General features: G+C 39.6%; 1 protein-coding gene across 6 annotated transcripts in view; it reads left to right on the top strand.

Annotated features, from left to right (window-relative positions):
- Nucleotides 1-21,900, top strand: part of UNC79 (unc-79 homolog, NALCN channel complex subunit) — a 249,130-nt gene extending 227,230 nt beyond the window's left edge. For 5 of the 6 annotated variants that reach the window (XM_036882400.2, XM_036882399.2, XM_036882395.2 and 2 more), the window contains 7 exons: nt 3,287-3,376; nt 4,545-4,720; nt 5,665-5,851; nt 7,328-7,525; nt 9,446-9,523; nt 19,948-19,989; nt 21,635-21,900. In XM_036882400.2, the coding sequence (XP_036738295.2) occupies nt 3,287-3,376; nt 4,545-4,720; nt 5,665-5,851; nt 7,328-7,525; nt 9,446-9,523; nt 19,948-19,989; nt 21,635-21,835 (972 nt within the window). In that variant the 3' untranslated portion in view covers nt 21,836-21,900. Of the gene's footprint in view, nt 1-3,286; nt 3,377-4,544; nt 4,721-5,664; nt 5,852-7,327; nt 7,526-9,445; nt 9,524-10,010; nt 10,558-19,947; nt 19,990-21,634 lie in introns of those variants that run through there. The other variant, XM_036882401.2, reaches the window with a different exon arrangement.
- Nucleotides 21,901-23,297: the final 1,397 nt, after the last annotated feature.

Raw genomic sequence — 23,297 nt, 5'->3', positions numbered from 1 at the left:
GAATGGGATATAACAGGGCCTGATGTCTGGGTTGGGGATTGAATGAGATAGTGCGTGTAAACATTAGCGTGGTGCAGACATCTAGTAAGTGTTGAGTAAACATTAACTATTAAAAAGAATATTAGCATATATTACTTATTTTTTAATATTTTAGCTATTTTCAGTATTGTGCAATTGTAACTAATATGTGATAAGCATCTTTGTGCTCGAATCTTTGTTTGTATTTTAGACTATTTATAGTAGATTTCTGGGATTAGAATTAGTATACTTTTTTTTTTAAGAGTTCTTAATAGGAGTGAGGGAATGTAAGATACTATGAGATAAAATCCTAATTCTCAGCAACTTAACATGCGGAAAGTTTATTGTTTGCTTGTGGAAGTTTAAATGGGCATCGTGGTTAGTAGAGGGAGGTGGACTGCCATGTGAACACTTAGGGATCAGACTCCTTAGTCATGTGCTGTCTTCTGCAATCAGCTGGTGGTTGGGGGAAGAGAAGAGAATATGGTACATGGAGGGTTTTCATGGGCTAGGTCTAAAAGTGATGCATTTTTCTTTCACTCACATTCCATTGCCCACACCTAGCTACAAGGGAGGATGGGAAATGTGGTCTACTCACATGTTAGGGAAGAAGAGAATAGCCAGTCACTGTTGCACATTCACTGGTTTCCTTATTTAAATCTTTAAAGCTTGCTATTTGTTACCTATGTGATAGCTAAAAACTGGTATCCCTAATATATGAAAAGTTTACTGAAATCAATAAGACAAGCCTTCCAATAACAACAACAACAAAAAACGATTATTGGATCCACATATAGGATCCATTCCAATGACCAATTAGCCATTCAAAATACACCTTTTACCCTCACTTGCAATCAGTGAACTGTACATTAATATAAAATATTAAAATATTTAATAATATAAATATTAAAATCAGCTAGCAAATCAGCAGACTTTTCTTACTGATTAAACTTGTTGATCATCAAGTGAAACAAGCAATCCGTAAGCTATTGGTGGCAGTGAAAAATGATGCAGTTATGCTGGAGAGCAGTTTGACAACTGTAGGAATTTCTTTAAGAAAATAATTAAATAGGCATATTGCATTGCCTCAAGAGAGCAGGTTCATGCCATTAAGGAATTATATACAAGTATATTTATCAAAGCAGCACTTAACATAGCAAAAATATGGAAACAAAGTTAATGTCCACCATGAGGTATTGTTGATAGACTATTATGTGGCTACCAAATCAAGTTTTCAAAGAATAATTAATTGGAAAATGCTTAGGATGGATTTAATTTAAAAGCAGGTTAGAAAAAAGTGGTCTCAGCCTTATAAAAATTGTATGTATACATGTATGTTGTTTGCATTCAAAAAAACTTGGAAGGAAAAAGTAACTGGCTGTCTCATGGATGGAAGATAGAATTAGGATTATGATGATTTTTCTTTTTCTTATCATGAACTTGTATTTTGCAAGTTTCCCACATTGAACATGTGTTACTTTTATGATCTAAAAAACATAACTTTAAAATCAGCTGTGTGTTTTGAGGAAGAGTTGGATATGATTCGCTTCAATTCCTGTCTTTTGGTTTAGAGTAGATTTTCAACACCTTTATCATCAGTTTTTCTATTGAAATAGATATAGGATGTCTGAAACAAGTGGAGCTTGAGTCTTTATGTTTTGTTTTTTTTAAAATAACACTTGAAGTGATACTTCTGTTCTGCAAAGTAAAAAAGAAGAAGGGGCTGGAAATTATATGCTTTGCTTTTAAGTGTAGATGGCTCAGTAAGATTACACTGACTCTAAAGAATATTTTAAGGTTTTTATTAGATGCAGTTGCTGTCTCTAGAGCAAAAGTAACCAGATAATAGTATATTCTTTGCTCTCATTTTCTTTGAAATTCAAACTTAAAAGACAAATATTGAATAATGCTCCTAGTAATTATTTTCTGTGACATTTGCCTAGTAGAAATGATATAAAATATTGCCTGTGAAAGAAGCAAATCCCTTTCAAGCAATTCAAAAAAAGCGTATATGCTCCTATTTGCATGACATATGAAAGGTCAGAAAAAATGGAATAAATTCAGGGGAAGCCTTTCTTGCACTAAAGGATTAATTTTCCCAAAACAGGAGCACAATAACCTTTTATAATTCCTTCACTTGATTTAAATTATAAGAAGAAAACCTTAGAATGTATGAAATGCTTGGAAAACAGTCTGACAGAACTGCCAGTGACCTTATTTTACTGTTTGTTATCCTGTCAGAGGAACTGACAGGCGTAACATTCTAGAAGAGACAGAAAGTGATATAGTTCAGTGCTGTGCAGATTTACATGAATATGGGAAAATAAGAGCCACTGGGTGAGCTAGTTAAGAATATAATGTTCCAGATTTTCCTTAAGAAAGGCCTTGGCATAGTATTCGGATGGCTTCAAAGAAGGCCTGCTTTTGATCCACATTGCACCCAGCCTGATGCAGCCCGTTTGCTCATTTTCCTTTTCTTCGCTTATAATGTGAAATTCATTTCACTGCCTCAAGAGAGCAGGTTTATGCTGTTTAATCACCTGAAACACAAGTGTGTTTTCTTTTCCTTTAAAACTTCCCAAATATGCTGCTAGTATGTGGGGAAGATGATCATTACATTTCTTTCTCTCCTTACCCCTAGCAAGGATGCAATAGTCATACACTTACCAGTTTAATATGTGGTTACTGTGTGTAAGGAAGTTAACTTATTAAGTGACTTGAGTGTAAGAATTTTGATGTTTTCAGCAAACACAATGTTTGTTCATATACTCTTTTCTATAGAAAAAGATTCAAGATTCTGGTGTTAGAATTTGGTGGCACATATTTTACACGTATATAAGACTCTCTAGAGTGATAGAGTGTTCCTGAGGTTTTAAGGTGATTCGTGTCATAAAGACTGACAAGTAATGGCTTTCCATCAGGTAAATCTTTGTATCCAAACCAGTTTAAAAAGCAGCAAACAAAACTCAGTCAAATCACCCAGTGGAAAAAAGCGTGTAAAGCCTGCCCCCCGTAAGCTGTCACCATTTCTTTGCTCCCCACCACAAACCTTCTATAAATTTTTGTCCGAACAGTGGGCAGACAGTCACAGAGTTGGCTGATGGTAATGGAGTGAATCAGAAATCCAGAAAATGAAACAACTTATTAGTAAACAGTGTGAAGTCAGAGCAAGACCCTCACTGCCGCTGGGGCAGAACTGACAGTGAGCGTCATTCTGACACGACCACGGGGCTCAGGGGGCGCAGCCAGCGGTGTGCTTGTGTTTCAGTGCGGGACGGCGGCGATGGAGTGCGCACGGCAGTATGTCGGCGAAGTGCTGGATTTCATGGCAGACATGCACACTCTCACCAAACTGAAGGTAAGAGGCTTGGGTCCGCCCCTCTCTTAGGTTCGAAACACAGAGACGTATCGAGAGAATTGAGCAGACCGTTGGGATTTACTGTTACCTGGGGAGGCAGCGGCCGTGCCCTGTCTGAGGCTTTCTGATGGTACCTAAGCCCGGTCATTTCCGGGTCCGCTCCCTGGGCACTAGAACTTGCCCTGGCTTCTGATTGCTGAATCGGGTCGTTCACATTTGAAAAACTTTGATGTATAAGAAAGAGAAAACACTGTCACCTAAACGTTTTAGCTTATTTGATAGCCACTTTGAAAATACAGTGAAAAGGAATAAGAAGGCTCCGTGGTGATCAAAAGGTTGGGGACTACAGATCTAATCAAGTCCTTTGATTTGACATGTAAGGGAAACAGATCAGAAAAGTCAAGTGGCAAGCGGCTTGTCTGAGGCCATGTGACTAAGCAGGACAGAACCGGATTTAGAACGTAGGTCTCAACTTCCAGCTCAGTGCTCTTTCCACTAGCCACACTGAGAAAAGAAATCTTTAAATTATTCAACAAATAGGTATTGAGCAGCTATGATGTGCCTAGCACTATTCTAGGCAGTTAGGGATGTGACAATGAGCAAAACGACACTAGCTGCCCTCGTTCAGTGTATAGTGTGGTAGTGGAGGTCAATTTTAAAGAAAATTTCATACACACTAAAGTAAAATTATGTCTCTCACAATTGCTGGGAAATGGGTGGACAGAGACATGAGAGCTTCTTCTAGTGTGATATGACCTAGCCAGAGAGGTCAGGGAAGGCTTCCTGGAAAAGGGATATTTGAGCTAAAATGTGAACAATGACTAACAGTTAGTTAGGTGAAGAGAGACAGGAACAGTACTTTGGGCAGAGAGGACAGCATAAGCAAAGGCCAGAAATGGGAGGAAACCGGTGTAGTTGGTCTGGAGGGGTAAGATGCAGAGTTCTGCAGTGGCTACATCATTCCAGGCTTTTTAGGCCACGCTAAAGAATTTATTTCCTCTCCATCCTAAGAACAATGGGAAACCATTGAAGAAGTTTAAATGGGCTGAATGCTTAAGAGTGGTGATAGAAGGTGTAAAAATGACAACCTGGTCTTCTAAAATAGGGACCTGGGATGTCTCCAGATACTCTGCCAAAATAAAAAAAAAAATGCCATTTTGCTTTGTAGAGCCACATGAAGACATGTTCCCAGCCTCTGCATGAAGATACCTTTGGTGGACATCTCAAAGTCGGGCTGGCTCAGATCGCAGCCATGGAAATCTCACGGGGCAACCACAGAGATAACAAGGCTGTGATTCGCTATCTGCCTTGGCTCTATCATCCCCCTTCTGCAATGCAACAAGGGTGAGACCCTTATTATTTCAGCAATGAGAGTAAATAAGGCAGGAAATGGCCCTGCCTCTCCTGGGGCTCAGTAAGTGCTTTGAATGAATGCACTGAAGATTGATGGGAGTGGAATATGATTGGCTGAGCATATGGAATCAGACTCTTTATTTGTGGACCTGGCAGCAGTTGTGAACACGAGCACTTTATGACATGCTGCCAGTAACATAAATTTGCCCTTATACAAAAATCTCAATCATCCTGATGGATGATGAAAACTTGGAGCTTAGAACGGCAATCTAACTCTTAATTTCAACTGGTTAAAAAAATCAATAGGTATTTACTAAGCACTTACATAACTTCTTCCTTCAAGGAGCTTATTAGATTGCAGCTGGAACAAAACCCCTACCATAGCAGAGATGAAGCAGAGCTCAAGGAGATGCAAGGCCCGGATCCTGCCTGTAGGTGGAGCTGAGACGGGAGAGGTGTTCATGGTCTGGTTTATTCGGGAGCGGTTTGCTTCCTGGCTAGAGAAAGGAGTTGGGGTAGAGGGTGAGAAGGGCAGGAGGACAGAACAACAGAAGAGCAGGAAAATGTGTGGCTATGTGTTCCATCTCCTCCTCTGGTCCTTCACCTCTAGTGGGAATGTCAAGCTTTCTAGTGAGAAGAAAAAAAGTGTTTAGAAAGAGGACCTAGTCAGGAAGTCAGCTGGGTTTGTGGAAGAATGACATTTATTCTTGTGTCACCAAAGGCTGCTCTTTGCTCAAGAAGCTAAGATCTGGGATCAGAATGGGAGACAAGAAAAACAGACATATCATTCTTTGGCACTCTGTGACCTCAGTGTTTTATTGTACTGTTGCCTACAAGACTATGCTTTTAATCCCCTCCATCAATAAGCGTTTGGTGAGCACCCAATGAAACAAAACAGAAAATCATCTTTAACTCTTCCTTCCTCTCCTATACAGGCCGAAAGAGTTCATCGAGTGTGTCTCCCACATCCGACTGCTGTCCTGGCTGCTTCTGGGCTCCCTCACTCATAACGCAGTGTGTCCAAATGCCTCCTCGCCATGCCTGCCCATACCTCTGGATGCAGGTTCTCATATTGCAGACCATCTTATTGTTATTCTGATTGGATTTCCAGAGCAATCAAAGGTAAGTGATTTCTGCAAGATTAAGACCATATGCATTGAAATTGCTAATGGAAACCCTTATCAGCCAATTATGTTTCTTCTGAGAAGAAAATGCATCTTATCCCTTGCCCTCCTGTGGATGTCAGGAAAGCAACTTTTTGCTAATGCCTTACTTAAAGCTGTTTAAATTCCCACACTGTCTTTTCTTCCCCTAAATTGTTTTTTGGTTTATTTTAATGAAGATAAATTATGGAGGCAAGCAAAAGTTAGCTTCCTAGGCATTTCTGTCTCAAAATAATGAAGAGAAATAAAAGGCTAGAAATAAAATAATAATTCTGTGATAGGTTTTTAGAACCAAATATGAAGATGAGGAAAATGTATGTGCTGTCAAATTCTTCATGCACTATCTTTTCCACTCAATTTCTCTAGAGCTATATGAAGATACAGAATTAAAATAAGAAAGTCATTTGGGAACTCACTAAAGTTCATGTTGGAATCACCTACACAGAGAAACTTTGTAAATTGTAGAGACAGATGATGTGCTTGAGGGAATAAGTAAACCCCAGGCAGGCATCGATCATGGGCCAGTACAAGCCAGCCAGACACATTGGTACTCCTCAGCTAAGAGAAGCCAAGGGCCCGTCAGAGAGTTTAGGCGAGTTCTGGGAAGTCGCAGTGGGTTTGGGAACAGCTTGGATTTAGGCCAGGGCAAGCTGACTTGGCAATGAAGTAGAGCACCCATCCAAATGACCTGAATGGTATTTGCAAAAGGAATTAGGCAGTCAGTTCCTAATATTTCAACCCAGATCTGTGTTTGAGCTAACAACGCTACTTTGTAATTTTGTGACCTTGAAAAAGTTACTTATCTTCTCTGAACTCCGGGTTTTCATCTGTAAAATAGATGAGGGGGTGGTCTGAGAATTACAGAGGTAACCTTTGAAAAGCCTTTAGCTCCTTTCGGGGACATTGCAGGTGCTCACTCAACTAACAACTAATAGAAATACCATCTTTGCTGCTTCTGTCACTAGCAGTGCTACTACTAGTATAATTATTAAGTGCCGGACAGTGTGTTCATCTGATCTTCTCATTTACTCCTACCTACAAGTCTTTCAGGAGGGTATTATTATCTCCGTGTTAATAGTTGAGGCGACACCTTTAAACAATAGAATGATTTTTCCTCCTAATCTAGGTTAGGGATGAGAATGTCAGCTCCATCAACAGGCAAGGGGTGGGTAGATTTATTCTGCAAACTAAGGTACCTTCTCTTGGAAAAGACGTTCTGTTCTCTAAGCAGACTCCCACTGAATGAGCAAAAGCAGATTGTTTTAAGGTGACAAATCATGACTTTGCAGCTCAGAGAGAACTCCTTCAGCCTTGGACCCCATGAATTAGATGTGCTTGGGCTGCGCTTCCTGGAAGGCTGCACACATGCAGGGAGCAGCTCTGTGGAGCACACAGCCCCCTGGAACGTAACGGCCCCCATTTGCTTCCTTTTCAGACCTCCGTGCTGCACATGTGTTCCCTCTTCCACGCATTCATCTTTGCTCAGCTCTGGACCGTATACTGCGAACAGAGTGCCGTAGCTACAAATGTTCAAAGTCAGAATGAATTCAGCTTCACAGCGATCCTGACAGCGCTTGAGTTTTGGAGTAGGGTGACACCCAGCATCCTTCAGCTGATGGCCCATAACAAGGTGGTGAGTTCACGAATAGGTTTCCCCCCTCTTGGATAGAATCTCAAGATGTGTACCATCCCCAGTCTTCACATTACCTCTTTATTAAAGAGCTCAGTTGTAATATATACACGGATTGGTGAATTTTTATGTTATAAACTGGATGCTCTACTAGCGTAAAAATTTTGATGAGAAAGCAAACAAGTCAAGTAACTTCAGTAAAAACAGGTCCTGTTTTCTCTGTCAAGTGCCAAAGGAAATCTGTTTGAAACTTCTACTTTTGAGGGTTGTTTTGTGCTATAAAGTCAGAGAGTTAAGAGGGAGATTCGTATTATTTTTGGAATCCAAGGTAATCTGGAAAAACCCTAGCGAGTTGGGTCACCTTGTTTGTGTTATTTAAGAGCAGCCTGACCACACACGTTCATTCCACTCAGAGCTCAAAACCTGAAGAGTTTCCCCTTTTTGAGTTGCCTGGTGAGGATGTAAGCTCCTCAGCCGTCAAATCCAGGTCCATTTTAATGTAGATGGCTCACCAAGAGAGGGATTGCTCTAAACCTCATCGGGAAATACCTAGTGTGTGATCAGCGTGAGGCCATTTCATTGAAAAAGCTTGGATTCGTCCCCTGGGGTCAGGGTGGGAGGGTGTACGGGAGGAATTTGCAAGGGAGTCCTTGAGTTCAGTGCGCTCCTTTGGGGCCGGTTCTCAGCGGGGAAAGTGACAGCCAGTGTCTTGTTTCTGGGGGTTTCCTTAGTCGAATTCTTGTCTCTGAGGGGCAGGGGACTTGGAAGAACACCGTAGTGGTGATTCCAGTGTGTCCAGAAACCTGACAGTGCACTGCCTCCAACAGGCTTTCTGGAAGTGATTTCTGATTGGTTGAATACTGGTCTTAAGGATCATTTTCATTTAACTCTAACTGGAAAAGGGATTATGTTTTGCCTTTAGTGAGGCACTTTCTTTTCTTTACAGAAGCAGATGTAAGGCCATTGTGTATGGAGAGAAGTGTTTTAGTTCAATTTAAAGGAAGGTTATGTGAGAATTTTAGAGTACACAAACATTTCTGACTGCTATGGCAATAATGACATTTATTGGGACAGAGATTCTGGGACCGAAGAACTTGGAAATCAAGCATTCTGTTCTGTTACTTTACAGATGATAAAACTGAAACCTTTTAAATGAGAGTTTCAAAGTTTCCTTCTACTGTCATTAGTTTTTTGATACCATTAATACCTCGCTTCCAAATTTCTTGATGAATGAATTTGTGATGAATCAATTTTGCACAAATAATGTTACAAGTGAATTTGAATTAATTTTATTCAGAAAATTTTGTTAAACCTTATAAAGCAGCCTGGCAAAATTCCCCTGGAGTACTTAAAATCCAGCCTTAGGAATTTCTGATGAGAGGGCTATCATCTGTACTGTATTTTTGAACTGTCATAGAGGTGGCTACCTTGTTCATAGAGAACAAAGCCTCAAAGACAGATGTACAATAAATGAAACAGCCACTCTAGGGGAAGAAACTGTGGAGAAAGGATCAAGATGGAGAAAAGGGCTTAAACCCAAGAGTTCTGTAGTTGGATATCAAGGAAGCAGAATCCACTTATCTGTCCTCTGGTGTGGATCATGGTGCGCTGCAGATTAGCAAGAGCAATACCTGAATTCCATTGGCAGCCCTGAGTTAGATGAGGAAACTTACATGAAACTTCTTTTACATGAAATTTATTTGAGGAAGGCATGACAGTCACAAAACCTCCAAAACTTTTAAATTTCATTTCCTGGTTTAGAAGTTTAGTGGTAAACAGACACCACTCCTGGTGGTTCCCTTTGGTCATTGAGCAGCAAGGCCTCCTAGGCACAGGACATGGGTCTTTTGTGGCTGCAGACTTGTTTGCTAGGTTTGCATTATCATGGAGAGTGGAAATTGATTTTCATGTTTGTTGTTTCAGATGGTAGAAATGGTGTGTCTCCATGTGATTAGTCTAATGGAGGCATTGCAAGAATGCAATTCAACAATTTTTGTCAAGGTAGGAAAAACTTATGATTTTATAGACCATTTCTTGCTGCTAAAAACAAATGTCATTTTATTTTGAATATGCCATATGAGAAAGGGAAATAAAACCGACTTAATTTTAATGTTCAGAGTTGGGGCTGGAGGATTCAGGCTCATGTAACAGCCCTTCAGCAAATGGTTATTGTGTCATTTTCGCTCTTGCTCCACCACTGTGACCAGCTCTGGCTGCGTTAAATATGCTGGGCCATGACTGCATGAAACGAGTAATAAAAATATTACTGGGGAACATCGATCTGAAAATGACCCTTTAGAATATAAATTGGATGGTGTGCCTCACCTTACAGGATATCCAGAAAACCAAGGAAAATAATCTGTAATTGTCTGATTTGGTAGCAAATACTTTTCTCTAAGATAAGTGAATTTAGTTTCTAGTATTACTGTGTATTCTAAACCATTGTACAGTGTATGAAAGTAATTGAATGCATTTGTTCTCTATCCAGGGACATCAGAAAACTTCTCATGTGATGTAAAAAAAACAGAGTGAAGGAGAACTTGGTTTCTCACTCACTGCATCTTATTTTCCCTCTTCTTCCTTTCCTTCCTGTCCTTCCACCTGCTTGTCTCACTGATTCTTCTTTCATCCTCTTCTTGTACCATGTCCTTCTTTACCTCTCACTTCTCTGTCCCATCATCTCAGCCACTGTCACCACCACAGAGCACATCAATTTGGAGCTTTAAAACTTGCTCTTTCATTCTTTGGTTGCCTCTCTTCTTCAATAAAGGATACTTGTCAAGTTAACTCACACAATGGTGGAGAAAAGCAATCTATTTTCAGGGAGAGCTTCACTGTTACCAGAGAACTGCCAGGTACCTGGTTCGAGTGGGATAGATACAGCTCATTTAGCCTGATAGTCAGCAGCAAAAGGCAGCACCGTGAGAGAAACAATATGACTGACACTTGGGTGATTGCACCTGGTTTTATTTTTTATGGCTTTATTGAAGTGTAATTTATATACAGGAAACTATACACATTTAAAATGCAGAATTTGTTAAGTCTTCACATATATTACACCTGTGAAATCATCTCCACAGTCAAGATAATGAATATATCCCTCAGCTGCCTAAAATTTTCTCATACCCATTAGGTTAGTTTGCATTTTCTAGAGTTTTATGTAAATGGTTCCTATAGTACTTAATGCTTTTTTTTTTTCCTTCTTTCACTCAGACTAATTATTGGGATTAATCCATGTCATTGCATGTATCAGTAGATCGTTTCTTTTATTCCTTACTAGTATTCCATTGTATGACTATATCACATTTTGTTTAGTCATTAGATGTGAATGGACATCTGAGCTGTTTCCAGTTTCCAGCTATTACAAATAAGATTTCTATGAATATTCACATTAAAGTCTTTGTGTGTGCTCAGTAAATACCTAGAAGTGGAATGGCTAGGCCGTATGATATGTTTATAACGTTTTAAGAAATTGGCAGACTGTTTTCCAAAGTGATTGTGACTTGTTACATCCACACCAACAGCATATGAGCCTAATAGTTCCTACAATCTTTGTCAATACTTAGTGTAGTCAATCTTTAATTTTAGTCACTCTAAGAACAGAGTACTGGTATTTCATTGTGGTCTTAAATTGCATTTCCCTGTTGGAAAATGATGTTAAACATCTTTTCATGTGCTTATTTGCTATCCATCTATCTGCTTAGTGAAGTGTCTGTTAAAATTATTTGCCCATTTTTATCAGGCTGGGTTTTTTTTTTCTTAGTATTGAATTTTGCGATACAAGTCCTTTACCAGATACGTGATTTGTAAAGATTTTCTTTGTGGTTTGTTGTTTCATTATCTTAACAGCGTCTTGTGTAGCACAGGTCTTAATTTTGATGAAGTACCTTTTATCATTTTTCTTTAATGGATCATGCTTTTGATGCTGTATTTAAAAGAAATCTTTGCCTAACTCAAGATCACAGAGAATTTTCTTTCTATTTTCTTGTACTTGTTCTCTGTTTTCTTCTAGGTGTTAGTTTATACCTACAATCCATTTTGAGTTCTTTTGCATTTGTGTAAGGTATAGACTGAGATTTTTTTACGTGTTTATTCTGGGATATCCATTTATTCTGGGATCATTTGTTAAAAATACTATCCTTTCCCCAAGTGCCAGATGATTTCACTCATTTGTGGAGTATAACAACAAAGTAAAACTGAAGGAGACAAAACAGCAGCAGACTCCAAGAAGGGACTAGCAGTTACCAAAGGGAAAAGGTTGGGGAGGGTGGGTGGAGAGGGAGGGAGAAGGGGATTAAAAGGCATTACAATTAACACACACAATATAGGTAGGTCTTGGGGAAGGCAGTGTATCAGGGAGAAGACAAGTAATGACTCTATAGCATCTTACTACACTGATGGACAGTTATTCCAGTGGGGTGGGAGGGACTTGATAATATGGGTGAATGTTGAAACTAGTGTTGCTCATGTGACACCTTCATAAGATTGTATATCGATGATACCTTAAAAAAAATTCTGCCTTTTCTCCATTGAATTGCCTTTGCACTTCTGTAAAAAATCAATTAACCATATCTGTATGGTTCTATTTCTAGATACTCAGTTCTGTTCCATTGATCTGTTTGTCTTTATATGGCACTGTCTAGATTCGTTTAGATTTATAAGATACCTTGAAATCAGGTAATATTAGTCCTCTAAATTTCTACATCTTTTCAAAGTTGTTTTGACTATCATTCTAGGTCTTTCGCACCTCCAGATAAATTTTAAAATCAGCTTGTCAGTTACTACAAAAAGCTTGCTGGGAATTATTTGGGATTGCATTGAATCTATAGGTCAGTTTGAGGAGAATTGAGATCCTAACAATATTGAATCCTCAAATCCATGAACAAAATACATCACTCTCTTTATTTGTCCTTGTTAACTTTCCTCAATGTTTTATAGTTTTCCATATACAGACCTAAATTTTTGTCAGATTTATCCCTAAGTTTATCATGATTTTATGATATTATAAATGTTTTTTTACACTTAAATCTGATTGTTCATAGCTAGTATTTACAATATAGTTGGTTTCATATTGATCTTATATCCTACAACCTGTTAAACTCATTTACTAGTTCTAGTATCTTTTTGTGGATTTCTTCAGATTTTCTATGTGGACAGTTATGTTGTGTGCAAATAAAATGGAGTTTTATTTCTTCCTTTCTAATCTTTATACCTTTCATTTCTTTTTCTTATCTCATTTTTCTGGCTAGGTCCTCTAGTACAAGTTGAACAGAAGTTGTGAGAATGGGAAACCTTGCCTTGTTCCTGATCTTAGGAAGAAAGCATTCAGTTTTCCCTTATTAAATGTAAATATTAGCTGTGAGTTTTTTTAATAGATGGCCTTTGTCAGATTGAGTAAGGTTCTCTTATATTTCCAATCTGCTAAGAATTTTTTTGAGGAATACATGTAGGATTTGTCAAATGCTTTTTCTACATTTATTGAGATGGTCATTTGATTTTCCTTTTTTGGTTGTTAATAAGGTGAATTTTATGGATTGATTTTGAATGTTAAACCAACCTTGTATTCTGGGACAAACCACACTTAGTCTAGACGTATTATCCTTTTTATATCTTAATGAATTCTATTTGCTAACATTTTTAAATAATTTTTTTTGCATCAATGTTCATAAAGGATACTGGACTGTGATTTTCTCTTCTTGTAATAACTGTTTTTGGTTTTGATATCAGGATAATGATGGCCTCACATCATGAGTTGGGGAGTATTCCTTCCTTTTCTGTTTTTTGATGAAGTTTGTGTAGATTTGGTATTATTTTTTCCTGAAGTATTTGTTAGAATTCACCAATGAGCTGCCTGAGCTTAGAATTTTCTTGGCAGGAGGTTTTTAAGTGATATATTCAATTTCTTCAATAGTTATAGGACTGTTTAAGTTACCTGTTTTTTCTTGAGTGATTTCTGGTTTAATGTATCTCTTTCAAATAATTTATCCATTTCATCAAAATAGTCATGACTGGCATGAAGTTGTTCATAATATTTCCATTTTCTAAAATATATCTGTAACATCAGTAGTTATGCTACCTCTTTAATGCCAGCTATTGGTAAGTTGTGATTTCTGATGTTTTTGTTTTCTGATTAGTCTGGATAGAGGTTTATCAATTTTAGTGAGCTTTTGATTGAAAGGAAAAACAATAATAACCATCTTTTGGTTTTATTTTCATTGATTTTCTCGTTTCCCTGTTTAGTTGATTTCAGTTTGATTTTTTTCTTCTGATTACTTTAGATTTAATTTACTCTTTTTCTAGTTTCTTAAGATGGAGGTGGAGCTCATGTCTAATATGACTGATTAGTGCTATAAATTTCCCTCTAAGTACAGGTTTAATTGCATCCACAATTTGGTAAATTGTATTCTCATTTTCATTTAGTTCAAAATGCTTTCTAACTTACCTTTTGCTTTCTTTGGGACTCATTGGTTATTTAGAAACTGTTATTTGGTTTCCAAATGTTTGGGAATTTTCTGGAGATTTTTCTGCTATGGATTTTCAATTCTACTGTGGTCAGAGGGCGTACTTGTGTAATTTGAATCATTTTAATTTATTGAGACTTGTTTTATGGCCCAGAGTATTGCCTGTCTTGGTAAATGTTTTGTGTTCACTAGAAAAGAATGTGTTTTCTGCTGTTTTGGGGTAGAGTTTCCTATGTCAGTTGGTTCAAGCTTATTAACAGTGTTGACCAGATCTTCCATGTCCTTCCTTCTTTCTATCTGCTTATTTTATCAATTATTGAAAAAGGGGAATTGAATTATCTATAATTATGGTTTTGTTTATTTATCTTTTCAGGTTTACCAGGTTTTGCTAATGTAATGAAGCTCTGTTATTAGGTGCGTACATGTTTAGAATTATTGTGTCTTCTTAATGAATTGAAATTATGAAATGGTGCTATTCATCCTCAGTAATATTCTTTCCTTTGAAAACTCATTTGATATTAGTAAAGGCATTCCAGTGTTTTTTTTTTGACTAGTGTTAGGATGGTATATATTTTTCCATCCTTTTAGCCTATTTGTGTCTTTATATATAAAGTATATTTCTTATAGGCAGCATTAGCTGGGTTGTTGCTTTTTAAAAAAAAATACAATCTGCCAATCCTTCCTTTTAATTGGAGTTTTTAAACCATTTTTATTATTATGTTATTTTTAAGCCATTTTCATTTAATGTGTTTTGTTTTATTGTTGGGCCTAAATCTGTCATCTTGCTGTTTATTTTCTGTATTTCCTTTTGGTTCTTTGTCTCTCGTTGCCTTTTTTCTGCCTTCTTTTGGATTGAGATTTGAAGATTAAATTTTAGCTATAATTTCCTCCTCTTTTTTAGTTTCTCACAATGGAAGCTTAAGGGAGCCTTTAATTAATTTGAGAGGCTTCCTTTCAGTCATCAGTGTTTAGCACTCTAAATTTCTTCCTTTAGCTGCATTCTTACAAATTTTGATATGTTCTGATGTCCATTCAGTTCAAAATAGTTTCTGATTTCCCTTTTGCCTTCTTCTTTGGCCAATGGGCTATTTAGAAGTGTGTTTTTTAGTTTTCTTATTAGTTATATGTCTTAGTTGTTGTTTTAGTGGTTAGAGTTTATAGTATACATTTTTAACTTACCACAGTCTACCTTCAAGTAATATTAAACCACTTCATATAGTATAAGAATGTCCAATAGGATACCTCCATTTCCAGCCTCCTGGCTTTGTGCTATTATTGTCATCCATTTCAGTGCTACCTATATTATAAACCAAACCATATGTTGCTATTATTATTTTTGCTCTAAACAATTATATCTTAAAGAGATTTAAATTAAAAAATATACATACTTATACTTGCTATTATCGCCATATTTATATTTTTCATTTTCAGTGTTCTTCATTCCTTTATATTAACCTGAACTCTATCTTCCTTCTTCCCAAAGGACTCCCTTTTTATTTCTTATACAGGTCTGCTAGTGATTAATTCCTTCAGCTTTTCTTTGCCTCGCTTTTTGAAAGGTACTTTCATTGGGGACTGAGTTCTTTGTTCAAAATTTTTTTCAATACCGTAGAGAGGTTGTTTCTCCACTATCTTCTTGCTTCCATTGTTTCTGACAAGAAATCTGTATCATTTTTCTTCTGTAGGTAATGTGTTCTTTTTCTCTAGCTACTTCTAAGATTTTCTCTTTACCGTTATTGGTAAGCAATTTTCTGGGATCGCTTTTGATGAGATGTGTAGGTGTAGTTTTCTTCATGTTTCTGGTGCTTTGTTTTGTTTAGCTTCGTGGATCTGTGGATTTATAGTTTTCATTATATTTGGGGAAGTATCAGTTGTTGTTTCCTCACATATTTTCTTCAACAGCTACTCAATGTATATATTTCCTCTGCCTTCTTGACCATATTGAATATGGTTAAAATAACCATTTTCATGTCCTTCTCTGCTAATTCTATCTGTATCATTTTGGGGTCTTTTCCAATTGATTGAGCTCTCTTTTCGTTATAGGTCATATTTTCCTGCTGCTTTGCATGCTTGGTAATTTTTTACTAAATTGTCAACATTTTGAATTTGACTTTCTTAGGTGCTGGATATTTCGTAGTCCTATAAATATTCTTGACCTGTGTTCTGTGACATCGTTAAATTACTTAGAAGCAGTTTTATCCTTTGGAGACTTCCTTTTAAGCTTTGTTAGATGGGATCAGAGCAGCATTTTGTCTAGAGCTCATGTTTCTTCACTACTAAGGTAATAGCCTTTTGAGTATTTTGCTTTGTGTACTGTGAATTATAAGATTTTTCCACTCTAGTTTGTGGAAACACAGACTGTTGCTGACTCTCTATGAGCACCAGTCTAATTTTTATGGGTTGTTTTCTCTTCAGCCTTGGGTAGTTTTCTCACTTGTGTATCCTGGTCAGTAGTCAGCTGAAGATTCAAGATGAACCCTTGACAGATCACACACACATACACACACACACACACACACACACCTCTGTACAACTCTCTCCTCTCCAGTTTTCTGCTTTACAAACTCCCAACCCCATCCCCTCAACTCGGAGGAGCTCTGCCCAGGTTCCTCCTCCCTGTGTTGCCACCTGTAAACTCTCTCTAGACAGGAAGGTAGGCTAATTGTAAGGCTTTCCTTGTTTGTTTCCTCTCCCTCAGTGATCAGTGTCCTGCTTGTGATGCTCAGTGTCTGAAGACCATTGTTTCATGTATTCCACCTGGAATTTTAGTTGTCCTAGCAAGGAGGGTAAAGCTGGTCTTTGTTACTCCATTTTGCTGAAAGAGAAAGTTTCACAACTAATTTTAATTCTGAGGGGCAAGCGTGGAGTGAGATGAATGCAGTCCAGACAAGTAGAAAGTCTTCAATTTATCCTGTAGCATAACCCAAGATAAGAGGAAGGGTATCACTTATAATTTGGTGAAAAACAACCTGTTTTTTTAAATGTCCTTCAGTTTTCTGGATATTGTTTCTGGAGAGGAAAAAAAAAAAACAAAAAAACAACCAACTTTAGTATAACATTGCAGAACCCAAAATAAATTACATCTGATTCTTACTGACAGCTTTGTAGGAGCCACAAGCAAAAGGGAACTGAAGTGAATGTTATTCAGTAAGTCAAATTTGCATTCCTGAAATAGCATGACTTTTGGATTATATAATGCTATCAATAATAATGAGATTTAACTTGAAGCCGCCAGTCATGTGATTCATACATCACAAATTTGAAGGTCCCTTGCAGGTATATTTTAGAATCATATGGTCACATGTTTTGTAAATGGGAAATATCAACCTTGCTTGCCTCACAAAGGCCATTAGCTCCAGGAACAGCACTGGGAAAGGCATCCACCCAGGGTCAGAGTACTTAGTGCCCCCTGACCCCTACCCGCCTTATCCCTCAGGATTCTTAACAGGATGTTAGTTTGGGCATTTTCCAAACATTAAGAGTCATAGGGGCCTACTTCCATATTAAATAGGTTAGAAGTCAACAAAAGTCGTAGACATTAGAACTCTCACAGCTTGTTTTTGCTGTACAGACCCTGGGGAGGAGGTGGTTAAACTAATTAATTTTTTCCCATTCAGAATGTTTAGATGAGCCAGTCTCACTAAGGGCCAGAGAGCATAACCTTACCTGTCACCTGCCTTTGTAATCCCATAGTTTTGTCAGAAGGGTTGGTGATAGGGGAAGGCAGAGAGGGGTCACTTTCTGGGGTTTTGAGCGTTAGTCCAATTACATCTTCTGGTACCCACCATACTCCATTTCTACCCACTGTTTATTTTAGAGACAGAGTATTAAGTAAATGGCTGCAAAATAAATATTGTGCTTAGGCGTAAACATTAATGGAAGTCAAATTAGCAAGTTGTATATGTCAACAGAATGTTAAAAGCAAGAGCAACAGCCAGACTAGCCTTGGGGAAAAAAGCATAGAAAGAAATGTAATTTGTCATGTCACCAAGTTTGTTTTTTTTTAAGCATTCTGATGAATTAAATGAGAGCAGCAGCCAATGGCTATGTGCCTAGAGGTCATTTATACACTACCGCATGCCAGCAGGCTCTCCTGCTGGTTTGCTCATTCTGTTGGTGGCAGAGCTGCCTCCGGTTTGCCCAGGCTGGACATCTCAGCTGCTGCTTGGCCTTTTCCTCACTCCAAAAAGCAAGCTAGTCCTCAGACGCTCACAGGTTGCCTACAGGCAGCGTCCTTCTCCATCCCAGGAGACCTCCTGGGTCTTACCTGGACCATCTAGGCGGCCTTCACCCCAGACCATTCTTCGTGTTGTTCCTCACCCTTGTCTGCCAACTGCTGCCACAGTGATCTTTCTGGAGCACAGTTCTGCTCATGGTGAATGGGGCTTCCTCTTCAGAAGTCATATTGAATTTGCAATAAAATCCAAATCCCCTAATGTGGCATACCACGTCATCTGTGGGCAGATGATGAGAGGCCTCACCTCAGCTTTTCTTAACTTGTTTCTCATGACTCTCTCCTAAGAAACTCTGCCTTTAGCATCGTGTAAATCCCTACTGCCTCCTGCCCTCCCTGCACATTCCCACCTCTGGGCTTTGCTTCCTGGACTGCCCTTATATTTATTTACTAGGGCTGCTGAAACACTACCACAAACCAGGGGGCTTGAACAACAGAAATTTATCATCCCATGGTTCTGGAGGCCGGTAGTTAAGTCAAGATGCTGGCAGTGTTGGTTTGTTCTAAGGGTCATGAGAGAGAATCTGTTCCACCCTCTCTCCTAGCTTCTGGGGGTTGGTTAGCAATCGTTGGCATTCCTTGGCTTGTAGATCTCTGCCTTCACCTTTGCACGACATTCTCCTGTGTGCTTGTCATTGTCCAGATTTCCCCCTTTTTATAAGAACATCAGTCATTTTGGATTAGGGCTTACCCTATCATAGAATGATCTCATCTTAACTGATTTCATCTTCAGTGACCCCCATTCCAAATCAGGTCACATTGCGAGGCAGTGTGGGTAGGGGCCAGCACCTGTTTTGAGAGGTCACGATACAGTCCAAACAGCTCCACTCCTCTATTGGAGCAGAGGGTTGGAAGGAACATGGAGTGAAATGATATGAGGCATATTAGCATATTAAAGATCTGAGCAGTACTGAAATAAAGAAAGTAGCGTTTCCAAACTTAACGGACCAAATCCTCCTCCCCTATTTAAATCCCACCAAACTGAAGTCCCGTGGAACACACTTTAGGACATGTTATATGCTGTCCCTGGCTTCTGAATTTATGAGGCCACAAATGTTTACTTATGATCTGAGGAGCTGAAACATGGCTAAGAGACAAACGCTGCTGGGGACTCTCGGGCCTGGGGTGTCCTGTAACCTCCTAGGAAGGGCCCCAGGGCACCCTGCTGCCTGCTGGTTGAGAGCCTCACTCTCTGCTGAGCAGGGAGCCATGTTCCCCTTTGTGAGCGCCCGCACCGTTTAACCCCTGGTCCAACTCTTGTGCGTCTCACCTTCCAAAACCACAGCCAGGCAACTCCAGGGCTTGTCTGCTTCCATCACCGAAGCGTTTCAGCTGCTTCCCAGCCATGTTTTCGTAGGAACCAAATGGAATCGCCATTCTACTCAGGGACTCAGTTTTAAAGATCCTGTGGAAGAAATTCTATTTTAAGAAAGTGAGGATTTAATTAGATAAATACACACTTAATTTCCCGTGCTTGGTAGCTTTCAAGAGACAATCAGCCCTTTACAGTGTGTGCTCCGGGCACTCCTGGGGCACTTATTAACCTCCAAATGCCACCAGCTCAGCAGGGTTTGGTTTCAGAAAGATGTTTTCCTGAGAACGGGCAACTCTGCCGCAGGGCCCACAGCCTTCTGCAATGTTAGAGGGATTCGGTGTGGCCAGCTTTCCCTCTAGCATATGTGGGAGAAGGGAGACCACAAATAACAAGGTTTCTGTGTCTCTCCATACAGCTGATACCTATGTGGTTGCCAATGATTCAGTCAAATATCAAGGTAAGTCATCCTCGGGTGGACTGAAAGCTCAGTTCCCTCCAGAGAATAACATTCCCAGGGCTTATTGATGCTCCACTTACTAGGGAGAAAGAGGAATTCACCCTGCTGTCTTGGGGGCTGATAATGCCGGAGACCCTGCAGGCCAGGTAAGGTAACAGTAGGAGCCACTTCCTATTGCTCACTGTCGATGAGAATTTACATGAAGGGGGGGGTGGTCCCAGAGGTCGAGTGCAGCTCGGGGGAGGGTCCCAGAGGCCGAGGGCAGCTCCATCACTGACTGGAATGCAGGCTGAGAACTTCCTGCCTTCAGAAGGTACCCATGGGATCTGGTCCCAGCCATGTCCAGTGCTCTTTCCTGGCCACTAAAATTAACTTTTGGTGATGGGGAGAATTCTGTTAAGAAAGGATAGCATGGAGTGAATGACAGAATTGAGCAAGAAGGGACCTGTCCCCTACCTTTCCAGATGAGGGGAGCAGAGTAGCTTCCCCACAGCCAGGAAGGGACAGAGCCTGGCCAAATGTCTTTCCCACTGCCAGTTCTCATCTTGAGTGACACATTGTCATTGCAGATCAGACATCCTCCATGACTACTTAGCATAGTTACTGGGGCTTGACATGCATACGACAAACTAGCCCCTGCTCCGCCCACACTTGGGCCCACCCAGGGCACAGGGAGTGTGGGGAAGCAGGGGAGAAGACAGAAGCCTTCTTGAAGGATGCTTCTCAGAGTTGGGGAAGGACACTAGATGGAGGAGGGGCGACCTCAGGGTATCCCAGACACCAAGAGAGCAGTGCAGCTGCCCACAGTGCCTGCAGGCTTTGAGGGCTGATCCGTGGCCTCAGTGCTCTGTTCTGTCCACACGTGGGGCATGGGCACCACTGGAAACCTTCTCAGTACAGGTTCTCACTGCGAACCTGAGTGGCTCGTGCTTCCTCCTAGAAGTTGCCTCTCCCCTTGCTTATGGAAATCTGTGGCAATTTGACCTTTCAGAGTGCTAAGAGGAAGCCAACAGAATTTGATGAAAAGCTAGGAAAAACAAGAAGAGCTTTCAGCCTAGCTTCTTCATGTGCATTAACATGAGAACAGAGATTATAATCATGACGAAAATGTAGGAGCTCTTACTGTGTGCCCAGTTCTGGTCTCAACCCCCTAGTAACCCATTTATCCTTATAAGACCCTGTGAGGTGGGTGTTTCTGTCCCCACTTTGCCCATGAGAAAATCCAGACACAGACTGAGAAAGCTTGTTCCTAAAGCTGTCACAGAGGAGCCAGGATTCGAACCCAGGGAGCCTGGCAACAGAGCCTGGGCACTTCACTGCTACACCAGGCCCAGTGGTGACTGGCTCCTGGGGGACAGTTATGTGTGTCAGCCCATACACTGGTGTGTCAGCCTTAATGGCAGTTGCAGTGAATGAGTCAAGGTGGGAAAGGGATTATTAGGATGTATGTTTGGGCCAGGGTAACTCTGGTCACGTGGTACTGGCCCACGTCCCCTGCCCTGAGCACGGCCAAATTTGAAAGCTGGCTTTCTTCAGGCCAGACAGCCCTTGAGCCCCACATAAACAGCCCAGGCTGGCACTCGCTGGTCTGATGACCACCAACATTGCGAGGAAAGAAACTAAACTAAATGTGGTTTCTCAACAGCACTTACCTGCGGGACTGCAGCTTCGCCTCCAGGCCATTCAGAACAACGTGAACCACCACAGCCTAAGGACGCTGCCCGGCGCATCCCAGAGCAGTGCCGGCCTGGCGGCCCTCCGCAAATGGCTGCAGTGTACCCAGTTCAAAATGGCCCAGGTGGAGATCCAGTCCTCAGAAGCAGCCTCTCAATTTTATCCTCTATGAGCGGACTCCTCGGCTCTCAGTGTCAACACTCTGGTTTAGCAATAATGGGTTTAAAAACAAAACAATTCGATCCAAGCAGGTTGAGGAACATATTGGTACTGTACATTCTCTTTCTAGTTTAGTAAAAGACGTGCAAAGGCCAGAGAGGGCCAAAAATGAAGCTTTCTTGCTACACATATTTCTGATGACTCCTTGGGCTATCTGATTAAGTGTTTCCTTACATTATTTTTTAAAAACCAAATCATTTTTCTTTAACTAACTTCTATTTTTTTTAAGAAAAAAAAAATAGACTGGTGGGTACTCACAGAAAAGTTGTATAAGTCCCCCTGTTGCTATTTTTGATGATAGAGAATAAATAGGGTTTTTGAAACCTTTGTAGTGTTTTTTCTTAAAATCCACTCTTGGCAATGCAATAAAAAAAAAAACCGTCACCATAAGCCAGTGACACTTGACTGAAGCTTTTTGTCATTATCCTGGGAAAAGTGGCAGCTTGCAAGGACCATTACAAAGTGCACTTAGAAATTAGGTGGTTAAACTGTGCCAGTTGTTTTCTTTGTTTTATAATATCATTTTTCCAAAACTGTCCAGTAAGTTTTATTATTTTTAAAACTAATTTTTCAGCTCATTAGTTCTAGGCTGTACTTTCTTGTAAGCTTTATGAATGATAACCACTTTAGGTTTGTGAATAATAAATTTTATTCTTTTGTTAATACTTGCATACAATTCAATTTAAAACTGTAGATTGCCTACTGGACCGGACGATCCCCCACACTGGCACAGAGCACTGTACCTGGAGTCATGTTTCATAAAAAGGAATTTTAATAGTGTAAGAGCATCAAGATTTATCAGCACCTATACTTAGCATTTGACTGTGCATTCACAACTGATATTTCTCTTCTCCACCCTGTAATGCACTGACTAAAAAAAAGACTTAATATACATCTAAGCTGTATATTGACATGCTATTAAATGCATTTTTTATTATCTTTGTGAGCCTGGGGTTTTTTAAAATCAGTTAATAGAGCTAGAGTTTAGTCCCTAACAACCATTTCTTCTAAACATTTAGAACTTCTAGCTTCCTTTAAAATTAAAGTACAGTTTTTAAGAGGGAAGGGCTCTCAGGTCACTTGATGAGAGTGATACACAATTGATTTGAAACCCATTCTCTAGAAAGGACTTTGAGGGCATGAGACTATTCTCTCTTTCTTTTTTTTAATGTTCGTCATTAAGAGGCTTCTCTTTTCATCTGGGAAGCATGATATCTTAATGCTTCTCAGGGGAAAATAAGTCCTTAAATGTTTATGTGTCTCACATGAGTTCTAGAAAGACAGGTGGCATGTCTTTATTCTTATGAAAACATGCAGGGAACCAATAGGTCCTTATAATAGTAGAAGTATAGAGATGATCTTTCTTATTTTACTTGCAAACTCTTCTGAAAGGCCTTCTCCTAGTCAGAATTCTC

Source organism: Manis pentadactyla, chromosome 11 (genome assembly GCF_030020395.1).
Source record: "Manis pentadactyla isolate mManPen7 chromosome 11, mManPen7.hap1, whole genome shotgun sequence".
Classification (NCBI taxonomy): Eukaryota; Metazoa; Chordata; class Mammalia; order Pholidota; family Manidae; genus Manis; species Manis pentadactyla.
The sequence above is the reverse complement of the archived record's forward strand: the minus strand, read 5'-3'. Positions and strand labels throughout refer to the sequence as shown.